Below are 15,592 nucleotides of genomic sequence, written 5' to 3' on the forward strand. Positions count from 1 at the left end.
CATCAGGTCTTAATTTCGGCCTGCGGGATCTTTCATTGAGGCCCACGGGCTCTTTAGTTGGGGCACACGGGCTTAGTTGCCCCGCGGCATGTGGGATCTTAGTTCCCTGACCTGGGATCAAACCCACGCCCCCTGCATTGGAAGGTGGACTCTCAATCACTGGACCACCAGGGAAGTACCTGGAGTCTATTTTTTCCCCATGAGAGACTCCTCTAACAGGATTCCATTAAAATCCCTGCTTTGCCTTGCAAAGATTTGTCAGGTCTGCTTTGCAGTCTAAGGCTCTCTTGTCAAATCCTGCTTCCTAATCTCTCTACTTTTACAAGTTTTAAAATCTACATTCCTGTATGAAAACTTTCCCTGCTCAATCCTGTTTCCTTTCTCTTTTATCTTTTACTCCTAACTCTGATTTAGCATTTGCTTCCAGGAGGACCCAACTGGCACAGCTAGACTAGCCTTTACATACACTGTGTTTCTTTAATGTCCCTGTTGGTATCTTGCTGTGTGATCATTGCCAAACCATTTCTCATTTCTGGTTCTTTATAATGAAGACGCTTACAAATAAAAGTGATCCTTATGATAGTTCTAGAATTCTAATTAGAGTTGATGACTCTGTTAACCAATCTTCATCTGATGGGGAAAAAAAGTGATGACAACAAAGGTATTTATAAAAATATATTTCACAAAGTAGGAAACAATACAGGAGTTTCTCTGAATACAATACATGGAGTAAATAAACAATATTGCATTAAAGCAAAGTAGAAAATTAAAATGATCTGCATGTAGTACTTGAGTTTTACCATACATTTTCTACTCCTAAATGGCAGGTTTGCATTAGAAATTGAATATGCTCACATCTTCTAGTGCTGTTCTCTTTTGGAGTCTAAGACATTCTGTGCATCACCATGAAGATCAGGGAGAGAAGTGCTAAAAACAGAAGCAGTAAAATTATGTACAAATCAGTTCCTGCTCTAAAACTGTGGAGGCAACTTGAAGCATGTTTATTGGGCAGGGCATTATGTAGGCATCTAAAAGTCTAGAGTTTAAATATTCACATGAATCAATATACTTTCAGATGTTTGTGCTTGTAGTAGAAACACCAAATACTAGGATTATGAACAAAATAGAAAACAGTCCAAAAGTTTCTCTGGGAAAATGCTGTTCCTGCCATCACCAGTCACAATAACACTTTCTACTCTAAAGAGACTATTAGCTTCCCTTTTGATAATATTGCCTGCCATACTCATCTCATCAAAATGTACATGTATTAAACAGTCATTGTATATATATTTATATAAAACAATCTAAAGTATTATTAATGGATATAATTTAGGTTTTTTTCATATAGTCCCTTAATCTATAGATTACCAACCTTAATAAATAAAAGCATTAATGGACATCAATAAAATATTTATTTCGAGGATTAAACAAATAAATTCACGCGCTAGCAATAAAATCATCTGTCTCTTATGTAGTCCACTGTGTGACACAGTTTATCTTTGTGTCCTTGTGGGAGAAGATGAACCGGGGGGGATGAGTAATCCTGCTTCCAGAGAACAAGCCTGTTTGAATGGGATTTCTCTCCTCCCACTATTGAGTTGGCAGTCCCCACCCTGGAATGGATTACAAGCATGTGAATATTTTAAGGCTCGACACAATATTTAAAGATGCTATTCAGTCTCTGATGAATGGGGCCAACAATTATGTACAAGGTGTGGTCACTGTACCGTATAATCTAGGAGGCCTCCCAAAGCTCCAGAAAGTCAGAGTGTACAGCAGACCAAGTATTGCTTTATCATTTGTGGCGGGATCCTTATTGGTGAAGGGGAAAAAACCATTTGCATTTATAAAAATCCTTGCAGAAGACACATAGCAGTAGCAAATTTCTTGCAGGTCCATTTTTCTAAGAAAGCACCTTTTTAAGTTTGATTTTTTCCTCTTTTTAAACCATTTCTCTAAGGACGAGCCAGGATCCCAATCTCTGTGGTGGTCAGGTAAATATCAACTATCCAAAGACTTCTAGACACTCCACATACTTTAATTCACACTCCACAAGATTTATAACCTCCTAACGTATACTTTTTTATTTTTATTATTACTTTTTTGGTTCAACATTAAAATGTAGTTGAGTTTATAGATGATTGGTGCTAAACTTGCCTCTAAAACAAATTGCCACATTGGTTGTATCTAAGGGGAGTGACCCTAGAATATTACAGAATGCTCAGTTCCCACTGATTCATTCCTAATCCACTGTCAAGTTTCTTTGTCACTTTCACCGACAGAGTAGAGTTCGCCCAGTCTCTTAAAGCGAGGACCCCAGTCACTGAGGTAGTCAAAATTCTGATCCGAGTCTGAGGTGGTGGACTCCAGGGAGCTGAGGGAGCCGGCCACGGACCCTCGGCCTTCATAGCCATAAATCTGAATGGAGTCGTACGGTGGGGCTGTGGGGTCGTTATCTGCCTCGTGTAGCCTCACGTTTATAAATTCATCCACATCCACACCGCTCGGAACTGGAGCAAGCCCTTGCCTTGGCATAAATTGCAAATCTGGTTTAATATCTTTACGGGGTAAAAATCCATTAATTCCATCTGGGTTTTGTAAAGTTGCAATGTCAAAAGCCTCCGTGTCTTCTTCCCCTCCTCCTTCGTCATCGTAGCGAATGATGTTTTCTCGCACGTCTTCATCATCTTTGATAATTAAAGGCTCGTTTTTGTGTCGCCGCAGAGTTACAAACAGCACCACGATGACTACAGGAAAAACACGAAATAGCGATTAGCCAGACTCAGGTATAATTTCACAAGCAACGCATCGTGTATGTTAAGAGAGAGGGGCGCTATTTAAAAACTCATTGAGCACGTACCTTTCATGCATTCACTTGGGAATTAAGTGAAATACCTTTCTGAAGTATGAGCAGTGGATTTTGAGTGAATTCTATTCCAGGTTGCTTCTGTTTATTAAATGGTGATGAAGAAGCTGGGTTAAAAGCACAGGTTTGCATTTGTTTATGGTGAAAGCTACATTTAATACCGTTAGGAGCTCTAGAGTGAACGGCCCAAAAAGGGAAACAGCACCGATAGCATAACTAACTTGCTGTGTGTCTTGGGCAGTTCGTTCAGTACTTTTTGGCTCCATGACCCTCTTCTATAAAGAAAAAGGAGCTGAACAGATCATATTCGGTATATTTTGTGTTTTTTTTAAATCAGTCCTTCAAGACTCTTTCCAATAAAATAATGTCCATTCACAGATGAAGTGATATATTAAGGTGAATGTCAGCTTTGCATGGGCAACTTCTTCTCTTGTATGAAAGCTAGCACTCCACTATCTGGTAAGGTAGGACTACGGGTCGGGGAAGGGAGAGGAACACATAAAAAACTAGCCAGATCAGCCACACCAAACTTGGGCTAATGACATTAAAAAAATGTGGCGGGAAACGATGATCAACTCAGGGTACTGGGTGAACAGAACAGATGTAACCAGGAAGGTAAAAACTGACATAACCTTCATCTAAGGGCAGGATAAGATATAGCTTTCCTTTTGTGTGTCTTCCTACTGTCTAATCTCATTTTTATAATTGGATTTTTTAGTAGAAAAGTTACAAAAACTTTTTCTTATTTTGCAATCTTCATCTAAATTTGATTGTAGTATCAAGAAAAATATCTGAGAAACAATGCAATTTTGAAGAAAATGTATTTTTTGTTTGCTTGGGTTTTTTTTTGTTTGTTTGTTTTTTTGTCTTACCAAATTTTGTGATTGGATGGACTCAGTAACCCAATCTATACATTGTTTAGATAAAAGAGTATTTTGGACATAGGTGTGCCCCCATTGAAGTAAACTGGTGTGTACCAGAAGATCTGGAGGCCTTCTAATGTAATAGTTGCTGTTGTAACCACATAAAGGTCCATCCCCACTTCCACCACCATTATGCTTAGTCTTTTCACCAGTGATGGGATTTAAAAAGGCACTGAATAGTTCTCTCCAATTGAATATTTACTATTACAATTCTTTTTTTTTTCCCTTCTCTTAGTGACCTCAAAGCTTGGAGAAGTATATACAAAGGAATTTTTCTTCCAAAGAATGCTAATTAGGGTTTTCTAGGCTGGGTTAGGGTTTTCTGTCCTTCTTTATAGTCATTTATGAACCAGAAAAATGGTGACCATTCGGCTATGAAGAAAATACATACCTAGCAGCAAAATGATGCATGCTAATATGGCAATTAAGGCGCCCATACTGAGTCCAATCGGAAGTACATAAGCTTCAACATTACAAGACTGGACAACACCATCACTGCTGCAGCCACAGACCCGGATGGTCAGGGTACTGGTGCTGCTCAGAGGAGGATTCCCGCTATCACTGATTATGATTGGTAAAAGATAGACTTCTTGCTTCTGGCGGTTGAATCCATTATGCTTTGCCAAAATGCTGAGGGAATTATCTGGAAAAAGTGAAAATTACAATAGTTTGCATCATTTCAAAACGGCTGCCCAAACAACACTTGTTTTTCTAGTTCATAAATCCTCTGCAAGCCTCAAGACAATCCCAACTCCACTGAACCACTCCAGCTCTCTCCCTCTCCCCTTTCCCACTTTCCCAGTTGGCATGGACCAAAACATCCACACCCTAACAGGTTCAGTAAGCTTGGTCTCAGGATAAACTAATTGTGTTTTACCACCACCTTGTAAATGCAAAAGATTTCTTTTACAAAAATGATCTTCAAGTGTCCTTTTAGAAGACACAAATTACCCCAAGTCCCCATAAATAAGTTTAATGTTCTCTCGTTTGTCCTGATAATGCAAACGTGACAGAATTTCATCACATTTGAAAGTCATGTTTGAAAAGCTTTGTGTTAAGAGTAGACTATATGACAGTATGGCATACAAAACAATGCATTTGACTCCCACAGGTACCTAAAAACACTTACTCATGCTCTAGAGCATTTTACACTAACACGTAACAAAAGTCCCATTTACTGCCAATTGGAGGAGATATGCCACATATTTTAAAATTCTGCAGAGAAGACCTCTAGTGGTTACACAAATAAGAATTAAGTGATGAAAAGTCATAGGAGCAGGTGGTCCATTTTTAATGTATTAATTAATCATATGGAAATGTATATTGGTTATCTGGAGCAACACTTAAGGACATTTAAGCAATACTTAATGGCATACTTCAGCTCGATATAGAACTGGCCAGTGAGAAGTGATTGGTCCCGTGGTAGCGCTATTGTTCTCAAAATTTCACCCCCAAAATGAACTCTTTATTGTCATTTGTCCCTATCTAATGAACTATAGCTATATATGTGTGTATATATGTGTATATATCTATATATATACATATACATATATATATAAATTATTAATCTATTTTCTCATTTTGATTAATGAAAGACATAGGTCTATTCAACATGGGAACACTGATTATTTCACACTCATATTCCAGCCAAAAGCAAATAAACATAACTTTGGTTAATGTGTGCAGTACAATTTGGGCAAAATTATTATTTCAGTTGGGATTTTTTCAAATATTGGCAAGTTTGCAGACCCCAGGACACTTGTCTACCTCGTTGTTGCATATTAAGGCAGGCATTCCAAACCATTGCTGTCCAGTTCCTGGTCATCAGTGTCCTAGTGGTTTCCAGAATACACAAATACATGAATAGATATTCCACTCAAGTGATTTTAAGTAAATGTGTTAAATCTTCTGTACCATATAGTACTATACCAGAATTCAAAAAAAAGTGACATTCCCTAAAATAAATGTATAAATTATATTTGGTTTTGCTTTGTTTAAGATATATGTGGACCTACAATGCCTTGCTAGTAAGCAGTTAAAGAGAAAAGAAAAAGAAAAAACTCTGAGTTAACAATTTCTTTTTTTCTAAATTATTGCTGGTTGTGCCTCATTATTTAGTAATTTGAAGAGTGAAAAGAAGTCTCTAGTGGAAGTAAGCAGTGGTATTCCAAATGATCTAGTCATCTTTATTTCCATGACATAGAAGGAAATAGCACTAAGCTAAAAGCAGGAGAACACCATCTCAAAAAAGATACAGAATATATAGCTGTGTTACATTTCCAGAAAGTGTGTGACAAGACTGAATACAGTTAAAATTAGTACAAGGAACATTTGTGGGTGATTTCATATACCATAGTTCAAAACAGAAGATGGGAATTGTTCTTCAAGATGCAATTAATAAAATTACAACGAGGCTTTTGTCTTTCTGTGGTCAACATTATTTATATGAGAAACTATCTTTGCATATTCCCTCTTTAAAACGAACTATAATGATAATTTAGAAACTGCAGCAGAAGTATTACTCATTGCAGAACAAAACCATCTCCTTTATTACTTAGAAAAGCATTGATGGGTCTAAGACCAAACTCATACTCATTTTTTACTACTCCTGGTATCTGTACGTGTTGCTCCCTTTCTATATAAAGAAAATTACTGACTGAGTAAAGGGAGTCTATGAGTCATTTTTGCTAAAATTTACCTGCTACTTCCAGGCAAAGTCAATTCCCTATTTGCCTATTAATTTTTTACCATATTTTTGATTGGAACTTGCATTTATTAATTATTTAGTTATTTCATTAGGCCAAATTGAATTGTCATTATTTTAACACTCAAAAAAAACATTGAATATTAGCAGTTTCACACACTTCAAATTCATGTATTTGAAATACATGTTTCTTTCAATCTACATGTTGCAAATATCTTTAACAAAGTTCTGGTTTGTTTCTTTAAAACATATGATGCCTTTTCATTTTATTAAAATTTTAATCTCAATGTAGTCATTTTATCCATCTCTTTAATGATTAGTCATTTAGCCTTATTTTTTAAATTATTAATTATATAAAAATTAGTTCTCATAATGTTACCTTTCACATTTAAACAATTGTATGGAATTGGTTTTTTCTGTACTGATTATTGATTTTCCCAAGGTTAATTATAGAATAACTTATCCCTTACCCACTGATCTTCAATTCTCAGTCACAAATCAATTTTTTTTGCATCTTCATCCTTTTAGGCTCTCTGTCATGTTCCAGTGCTCTGTTTTTCTAATCCTGCATCAATACCATGCTTTTTATGTATGAAAAATTTGTAATAAATCTCGATGTTTGTTAGGGTATTTTCCCCTGTCGTGTTCTTCTTTAGGAATATTTCAGCTATACTTGTTCATTTGCTAATCTCTGACAAATATAGAAGAGATTATCAAGTTCCATGAAAATTCCTGTAAGAGTTTTAGTAGAAATTATATTAAGATGTAAATAAATTGAGAGAACTGACAGCTTTATTATGTTTCGTCTTCTATACCAATATCGTGGTTTCTTTATGTTCTTTAATATATGTTAAAATGTTTTTATTTTAGCTACAAGAGATTTTCACATATTTTTTACACTTATTATTAGTACTGCATGTACTTTGTTTCTTTAGTAAATATTACCTTTTTAAAATTATATTTTCATCTCATTGTTCACCTGATTGTTTTATGCATGGATTTTAATTCTAGTAAACTTCTAAACCTTTTTTTTACTTATAAAAATATATCTCAACACAGAGATATGTGTGAGGAGCATGATAATATGAGGAACTCCACAGAATTGCTCCCCAGTGGAACTGGGGAGAATTATAAAATAACATTTAAAAAAATGAGTGTTTCTGGAAATGGTCCTGGAGACAAGCAGCAAATGCAGAAATGTTTATTCAAGAAAATCTATTAGAGTCTGGTAGGAACCTAGTTCCTTCATCCCTTCTCTCAGCTCTGTGAGATGGAAACTCCACTCCAAACTGGTTCAGCCAAGAACACAGGGCTCCCACCCCCCGGCCCCAGCTAGCAGTTGGAGGGCAAGGTGTTGCCAGTTCTCACCCTGCTCCTAGCTACCTATTGATCAACTAAATGCTGAATTGTTATGGCCAAGAAGAGGGGCTCCTTTCTTCTTCACAGCCTATACTTGTGCAGCAGAGGCTCTACCTTGGCAAGGCTTCACAGGGAATACAGGGCCGCAATTGTGCTTGCCCTGGACTGTAAAGCAGTGGTTTCACACTGGGAGAGCCAAGCCCAAAAGACTTGAGGCTACTGTTCCCTTGCATCAAGTGCCCGGCTCCTACAGTAGAGGCGTCACTCTGAGAAACCCAGCATAGTCTCCAATTCAGCTCCAAAGCCAATGGCTCAAAGTTTTGCCTCAGTGGAGAAGCAAAGAACCCAGGAAAGAGAGGCAGAGGAGGCTGCCAGGTTCAAAACAAATCTGAAACACTTGCCAAGGGAAATACCCTTTTGAAGGAGCCCAAATTGGGTTGGATTAGTCTGTAGAACAATTTAGGGCCCCAAATTAAAACAATACAGAAATCATCTGGCAATCAGTGGAGTTTAACAACTTGGGTGTAGTCAGGGAAAGAGACAGTAAACCCCTCCAAAACCACTGCCATTCGAGGGTGACTGTGGGCATACCCAAGGCTGGGATCCCCTGAAGTGAAACATTAGAGGCTTAACACTGCAGAGGGGAAGTAGACTTTACTAAAGTAATCTAGCCAATCATTAAACAAATAAACAAGGAAATTACAGTAACAGGCCTTCAGTGAAAAGTCAATATCAGATTTGCTATAATATATTCTCTAAAAATGTCCAGTCTTCAACAAAAGATTACAGGATATACAAAGAAATAAGAAAGCACGACCCATAAACTAGAGCAAAACAAAACAAAACAAAAAAGCAGGCAAAAGAAACTGTCCATGAGAGCAAACAGATATCAGATTAACCAAAGACTTCTAAGGAGCCATTGTAAATGTGTTCAGTGAACTACAGTAACCCTTTAAAGAAGGAAATGAAGGAGTGATAACAATGTCATATCATAGAGAATATCAAAAAAAGAACATAATGGAAGATGTGGACTTGAAAAGTACAATAACTAAAATGATAAATTACAAACTCTAAATTTGAATTGGCAAAAGAAAGCATTAGTGAACTTGGAGCTAGATCAATAGAAAATATGCCAGCTGAAGAAGAATATAGAGAAAAGAAAGAAGAAAAATGAAGAGAACCTCAGAAAAATGTGGGACATCATTAAGTGCACAAATATACCTGAAATGAAAATACTAGGAGACAAAGAAAAGAAAAGAAAAAATATGGCTGAAAACTTCAAAATTTTTTGGAAACATTAGTCTCCACATTCAGAAAGCTCAACAACCATCAAGAACATAAACACAAAGAGATTCACAAAGAGACAGAAAAAAAAATGCTGAAAGCAAGAGAAAATTGACTCATCACTTCCAAGGGAACCCCAATAAGATTAACAACTAAATCTTTATAGAAATAATGGTCACCAGAAGGAAGAGGGCTAGCACATTCAGAATGCTCAAAGCAAAAACTTTCAACCAAGGATCACATATTCAGCAAAGCTATCTTTAAAAAAAATGAAATAGAGACATTCCCAGATTACAAAAAAACTGAGGGCATTTGTCACCAGCAGACATGTCTGAAAAGAAACAGGAAAGGAAGTTCTTCAGACTGAAAAGCAAATATCCCCAGATGGTAATTCAACTCCACATTAAAAACAAAGAGCATCAGGAAAAGTAATTATGTAGTTATCAAAGACAGTATAAATGCATAGTTTTTTTCTTTTCTTAACTTTTAAAAAGCAATTGTATAACACAATGCATACGTAATATATTATTGAGGATATAATAACTAGAAATTCAAAAGTAATGGTTTGGTATTCCAGTATTCTCCTTTCAGTAATGGATAAGAAAACTAGTCAGAAATAAATAGGGCAATAGAAGATTTGAACAACAGTATAAACCAATTATACCTAACATATTTATACAACACTCTACCCAAATAGCAGAATAAATATTCTTCTCAAGTACACATGGAACATTCTGCAATGTATACTATAGGCGAGGCATAAACTAAATAATACAAAGTATTAATAATACAAAGTGCATTCTCTGACAGTAATAGAATGAAATTAGATATCAATAATGTAAAAAATTTTGGGAAACTCATGTGGAAATTAAACAATGCATTCCTCAATGATTCAATGAAGAAATCAAAAGGAAAATTTGAAAATGTGAGACAATGTAAGTGAAAATGCAGTCAATCATAAAGTAATGGATGCAGCTATAGCAGTGCTTAGAGAGATACTTATAGCTTTAAATGCCTATATTAATTTTTTTTTTCATCTTAACTATACTAACAAGAACCCCACATACAATTTTGAGTATAAGAAGTTATGGTAGACACCTGTACCTTGTTCTTGATATTAAAAAAGAGAAAATAGCTTTTGACTTTGAACATTAAGATGATTGATGGTGTTTATTTGAAGACACTTTTTGTAAAAGTGCACTCTCATTTCTTTCTTTTTAATTTTTTCTTTTGTTTTATTTGTTTTACAATGATGCAAAGGGAAAAGGCAGTCATATCAAGGATAGTAACTTAGCTGTTCACTACCTCTAAACTTGGCTTCAATTGTATTATTGTGTTACTTAAAAATCTTCTTTCCAGTCCTTCATATGTGTATGCATTTCCATTTTATATCATCTTGTTTTCTCTACAACCTAACCTGTTCTGTCCTTATGGCTTCTTCCCTTATTATATTTAGTGCATTTATTTATTTTTCTTTTTGAGCATACCCAATATAAGAGGATACTTGATAATGATTTACTAGAGAAAACACAGACATTTTCTAAAACTGAAAAATATATGAAACAAAAAGAGGAAATGACCATTGATTTTTTTTTAAAAATTAAATCTTTTGAAGTTGAGTATATAATGACAGAATTTGACAAAAGATAGAAAGATATTGTGCCAAGATCTATTTAAGAAGAGAATGGACCAAAAGCATTTGGCATTCTCTAGGGTGGACGAATATCCAGGTGGATAGACTAATGTCCATGGATATGCTACCCATATAGTGCAGTTGAGTTGCACTGAGATAGGAACATATCATAACCTTATCACCTAGTTCTCTGATATTCTCAGTAGGTGAAATATTTAAATGTTTGTATTCCCTATTATTTTTCTCAGTTACGGATTTTCCTGTTTTCTCATCCTCCTGGAATGTTTTGCTTATGAGCCTTACAACAAGGAGGATGAATGACTCTATTTTAAAAACCTTGCTTCATACTCCACACCCATTTGTTTCTGTTTAGGACCAACTGTTGAAGGAAAGATCATGAAGGGGAGTTAAAGTGGACAAATAGCACCAGGCATACTTCAAATGACAATATTCCTAAAGTAGTGGTTTGTTGCATTCCTTACTCCTTGTCTGAGTAATACAAGGTATATATCAAATAAATAGTAAAGAAAGGACCAGGTAAATAGTAGGTGCATAGGCTTGCTTGCTTTCAGATAGCACATTACAGTTATGCCATTATGCATGAAATTTCTCTCAGATTTTGACAACAGATTAATTTCGAATAAAGATAGTTACTTGTATTCTTAGTTTTGTCGTTTTGTTATTCCAGAGCATTTGTTGTAATTTTACTGGAAATTGCTAGAGGCTGTTAACAAAGGCAGCCATTTTAAAATTAAGTGCTTAGAATTTTTATGCAACAGTTTTGACATTATAGATAATATTAAGACAAATAGATAATATTCAATAAAATGTGTGCATTATCTCACTAAACTCTAAGCCCCTTGAGGGAGACTAGCCTTAGTCACAGCTCTAGTCTCAGTCTCCAGCACAGGACTTGGCACAGAACAACATTAGTTGTTGACAATTAGTTGTTGACATTAGTTGTTGACTAATGACAACATTAGTCACATCGTTTAACCTACTTTTATTTGGTCTTGCCACTCTTCTTTCTCTCTTTGTTCCAGCCCTCCTGGTCTTTTCTGAGTTAAGGATTTTCTGTCCTCAGGGCTTTCATATTTGCTCTTTTTTCCGTCTCATAATCTCTCTATCCCTCCTCAGCCCTAATTTGAATTATTAAAATTTATGCATTCTTTATGTCTGTGCTTAAATATCACTCCTTTGGGGAAATTTTCTTTTACTAGTTGTCCCCAATCTCCTCAGATAAATTAGTTATGTAATCTTCTAAAAACCTTTTTATTTTCATCAGAACACTTACCACAAAGAAATGATATCGTAATGGGGATATCATAGACCCTGGGGATACAGAAATAAACTAGGGAACTTCCAAGTAACAAATAACCAATTTATGATGCATAATGAATACTCAGCAAATATTTGCTGAATAAATGAAGAAGTAATCATTAGCCATATTTTGTGGGGCTCATATTTATTTCCGTTCATGTTATTTTGTCACGGGGGGTTATATGTAGTTCAAAATAAGTCAGTGAGAAGAATCAATTTCAGGCTGTTGGAAAGCATATATAGCCAGGGTCTTATATGGAATTTTAAAAGAAATATTGATGGTTTCCAAGTCTTTCCCTGGACATGCCTCATATCATGTAACATGAGCAATGAATTGAGATTGCTTATATTTAAGTAGAGAAGGCTCAGAGGGAAAGAAAAATTGCTCTAAAATATCTTAAATACCATCATTTAAAGAGGTGCACATCAGAATTCTACTGAGGAGTCTAGGAGAAATTTCCTCTTTGATTCTTTTTTTTTTTTTTTTTTGGTACGCGGGCCTCTCACTGTTGTGGCCTCTCCCGTTGCGGAGCACAGGCTCCGGATGCGCAGGCTCAGCAGCCATGGCTCACGGGCCCAGCCGCTCCACAGCATGTGGGATCTTCCCGGACCAGGGCACGAACCCGTGTCCCCTGCATTGGCAGGCGGACTCTCAACCACTGCGCCACCAGTGCAACCCTCCTCTTTGATTCTTGATATTCAGCCTTTGAATCATTTGGAATTGGAAATCAAAGGATATTTTCTCATAGAACATTAATATCCTTATAAGAAAAGTTTCCTTTAGCAAATAAGTCAATAAGTGTTTATTATAGACTGGAAGTTTGTGTAGCCCAATAATTCATATGTTGAAACCCTAACCCCCCCTCCCCCCACACACCCCCAGTGTGGCTATATTTGGTGATGGAGCTTCTAAGGAAGTAATTAAGGTTAAGGAAGTTTGTAAGGGTGGGGCCCTGATACTATAGAATTGGTGTCTATAGAATATAGAGACACCAGAGAGCTCTCTCTTTCTCCACGTGTGGGCAAACAAAGACGAGGTCTTATGGAGCACACCTATAAGCAGCCAAAAGAAGAGGGTTCAGGATGAAACACATCTTGCCTACCCCTTGATCTTGGATTTCCTCACCTCTGGGACTGTAAGAAATAGAATTGTGTTGTTGAAGCCACCAGTCTGAAATATTTTGTTATAGCAGCCTCAGCACACTAGATAGTGCTATGGTCACTTACTAATTCTATATGCATACTCCATGAAAAACTAAAAAGTCTATCTGAAGAGATAGGCGGTGCCTACCTGGATAATTCTTCAACTCTCTTTGTGTAATTTTCCCCACAGTCCTAAGTTCCTTCCTTCCTTCCTTCCTTCCTTCCTTCCTTCCTTCCTTCCTTCCATTTATTTTCTTTGGCCATTATTATTGCTGTTATTATTTACATATCCCATGTTCTTTCCCCATTGTCTATTTTTTTTTTCCAGATAAAAGAAAGCAGGCAAATCTAAATTCTCTGTTTGTTTCAGTGTAGTTCATCTGTTGTTGTTGCCCTGATGCAGAAAGTTGACTTTGGTCTAGGTCCCATTTATTTGAAATCATGGAGTTATGGCTTTTGTTTATCCTGTTACATGCAAGCAAAAGCAACAAGGAGCCAGAGTTAAGCAAGGCACTTGCCAGACAAATGTTTATGACAAAGGAATAGATGAAAAGAAGATCAGTAGATATTATGCCTTTTTGAGAAATGTCTCCTGTCATTTGACTTGCAAATTTAATTCAAATTTTCTTGGTCAAATCAAATGGAATGAAAATGGCAAGAAGGCCAAAACCAAGGGAAAATGATACTCTGTTCAGTAGGTATGGACAAGAGATTTAATTAAGTTCTTATCATTGTGTTGTGTCTGTTACTTCTAAAACCCTAGCAAGGCAATAAAGATACAAATCCATGGATTTCAGCATACTAGATAATATGCATATATAATATCTAATATGTAGGAACATGAAGCAAAGATCATAACATCTACACTTCATTCATGTATTTTTACTCTAAACACTAAGTCTTGTTGGAAACAATCAGGCTATAATGAATTAATAAAAATTAAGACTCTGTGAAGCCAGTCTCCTCCAGTACCATTATAATTTCCTACATAATTCATTGAAAGTATACCAACATACTAAGTCTGCAACATGCAACTGGATATTCTGAGTCACCTAATTAGACCATTTGTCATTCTTTTCCCTTTTTTTTCCTTATTAGATAGTGCACCATGCCACCTGATGTCAGTAATCTCAATATTTATATGAATGTTGACTCATTACCAAATCTCCTAATATTTAATAATAAAGTATGTATATCTAGCCATAAATGTTGACCAAGGTTTACTTTGGCTTTAGAAAAACTGTCACTGTGAATTCTTTTAGAAGTTCCTAGACTAATACCAAAGTTAATGTTTAGTCAACATTTTACAGTTACATATAGAATAAATTAGTGTCTTTTTAACAGAAAAAAACTTATTCCACTATAACCATGCAGCACTACAATTCTATAAATATATGCAAGATTGACATTTTGCAGAGGAAATGTACAGAGAGTGGGCTATGCTTTTCACTTGACACAAGTTAGGACTCATTAAAGTAATCTATGAAATTTAAGCATCTTCTAAAATTCTTTAAGAATCTACATACACTGTTCTTAAATGGCTAATATAAGAGGAAATTTTTTCTTAGATCTTATGAAGATGGTGTTCAATGTAGTGGTCTGAATGGTGACCTCCAAAGAGACATGTATATGTCCTTTTCCTTGGAACCTATGAATGTTACCTTACTTGGAAAAGGGTCTTTGCAGATGTAATCAAATTAAAAATCTTGAGATGAAGAGTTCATCTGGGATTACCTGGTGGGTCCTAAATCCAGTAACATGTATCTTTAAAAGAAAGTCCAATAACATGTGTCCTTATAAGAGTAAGTCAGAGAGAGATTTAACACAGAGAAGAAGGAGAGAGAATGTGACCACAAAGGCAGACATTGACATGATGTGGCCCCAGCTATGGAATGCCTACAGCCAAAAGAAGCTGCAGGAGACGAAGAATGAATTCTCCTCTATGGTTTCTAAGAGGGAGTGTGGTCCTGCCAGTACCTTGATGTCAGAGTTCTGGCCTCTAGACTGTGAGAATACATTTCCGTTGTTTTAAGCTTCCCTGTTTGTGGTTATTTGTTATGGAAGCCCTAGGAAATTAATACAGTCAATAAATCTGATTAAATATTATTTACAGAAGCAAGGTAGGCATTCTTATGGCCATTTTACCTATGAGAAACAGGTTTTTTTGACTGATAAAAGGTTTCTCAGCTGACAGTTAAGAATTACTAGCAAGTCCAATGTATTTCTACACTTTCTCTGTCATCTTAGCAAAAGTCACCTCAGGAAGCAAGGAGAAATGGGCTCTAAGAAGGTTATATTAAACCTCAAGGTTAAGATAAAAAAGGGAAAGTGTGTGGAGGAGGTTTTTCCACACCATGACA

At 36.0% G+C, this 15,592-nt stretch overlaps 1 protein-coding gene across 1 annotated transcript in view; it reads right to left on the reverse strand.

Annotated features, from left to right (window-relative positions):
• Positions 1-706: 706 nt before the first annotated feature.
• CDH8 (cadherin 8) overlaps positions 707-15,592 on the reverse strand; it is a 379,689-nt gene continuing 364,803 nt past the window's right edge. Inside the window, exons 11-12 of the mRNA XM_060000736.1 lie at positions 4,181-4,432; positions 707-2,747 (exon numbers count right to left, since the gene is read on the reverse strand). Coding sequence (XP_059856719.1) covers positions 2,254-2,747; positions 4,181-4,432 — 746 coding nt within the window. The 3' untranslated portion in view covers positions 707-2,253. The remainder of the gene's footprint in view (positions 2,748-4,180; positions 4,433-15,592) is intronic.

Source organism: Delphinus delphis, chromosome 20, assembly GCF_949987515.2.
Source record: "Delphinus delphis chromosome 20, mDelDel1.2, whole genome shotgun sequence".
Lineage (NCBI taxonomy): Eukaryota > Metazoa > Chordata > Mammalia > Artiodactyla > Delphinidae > Delphinus > Delphinus delphis.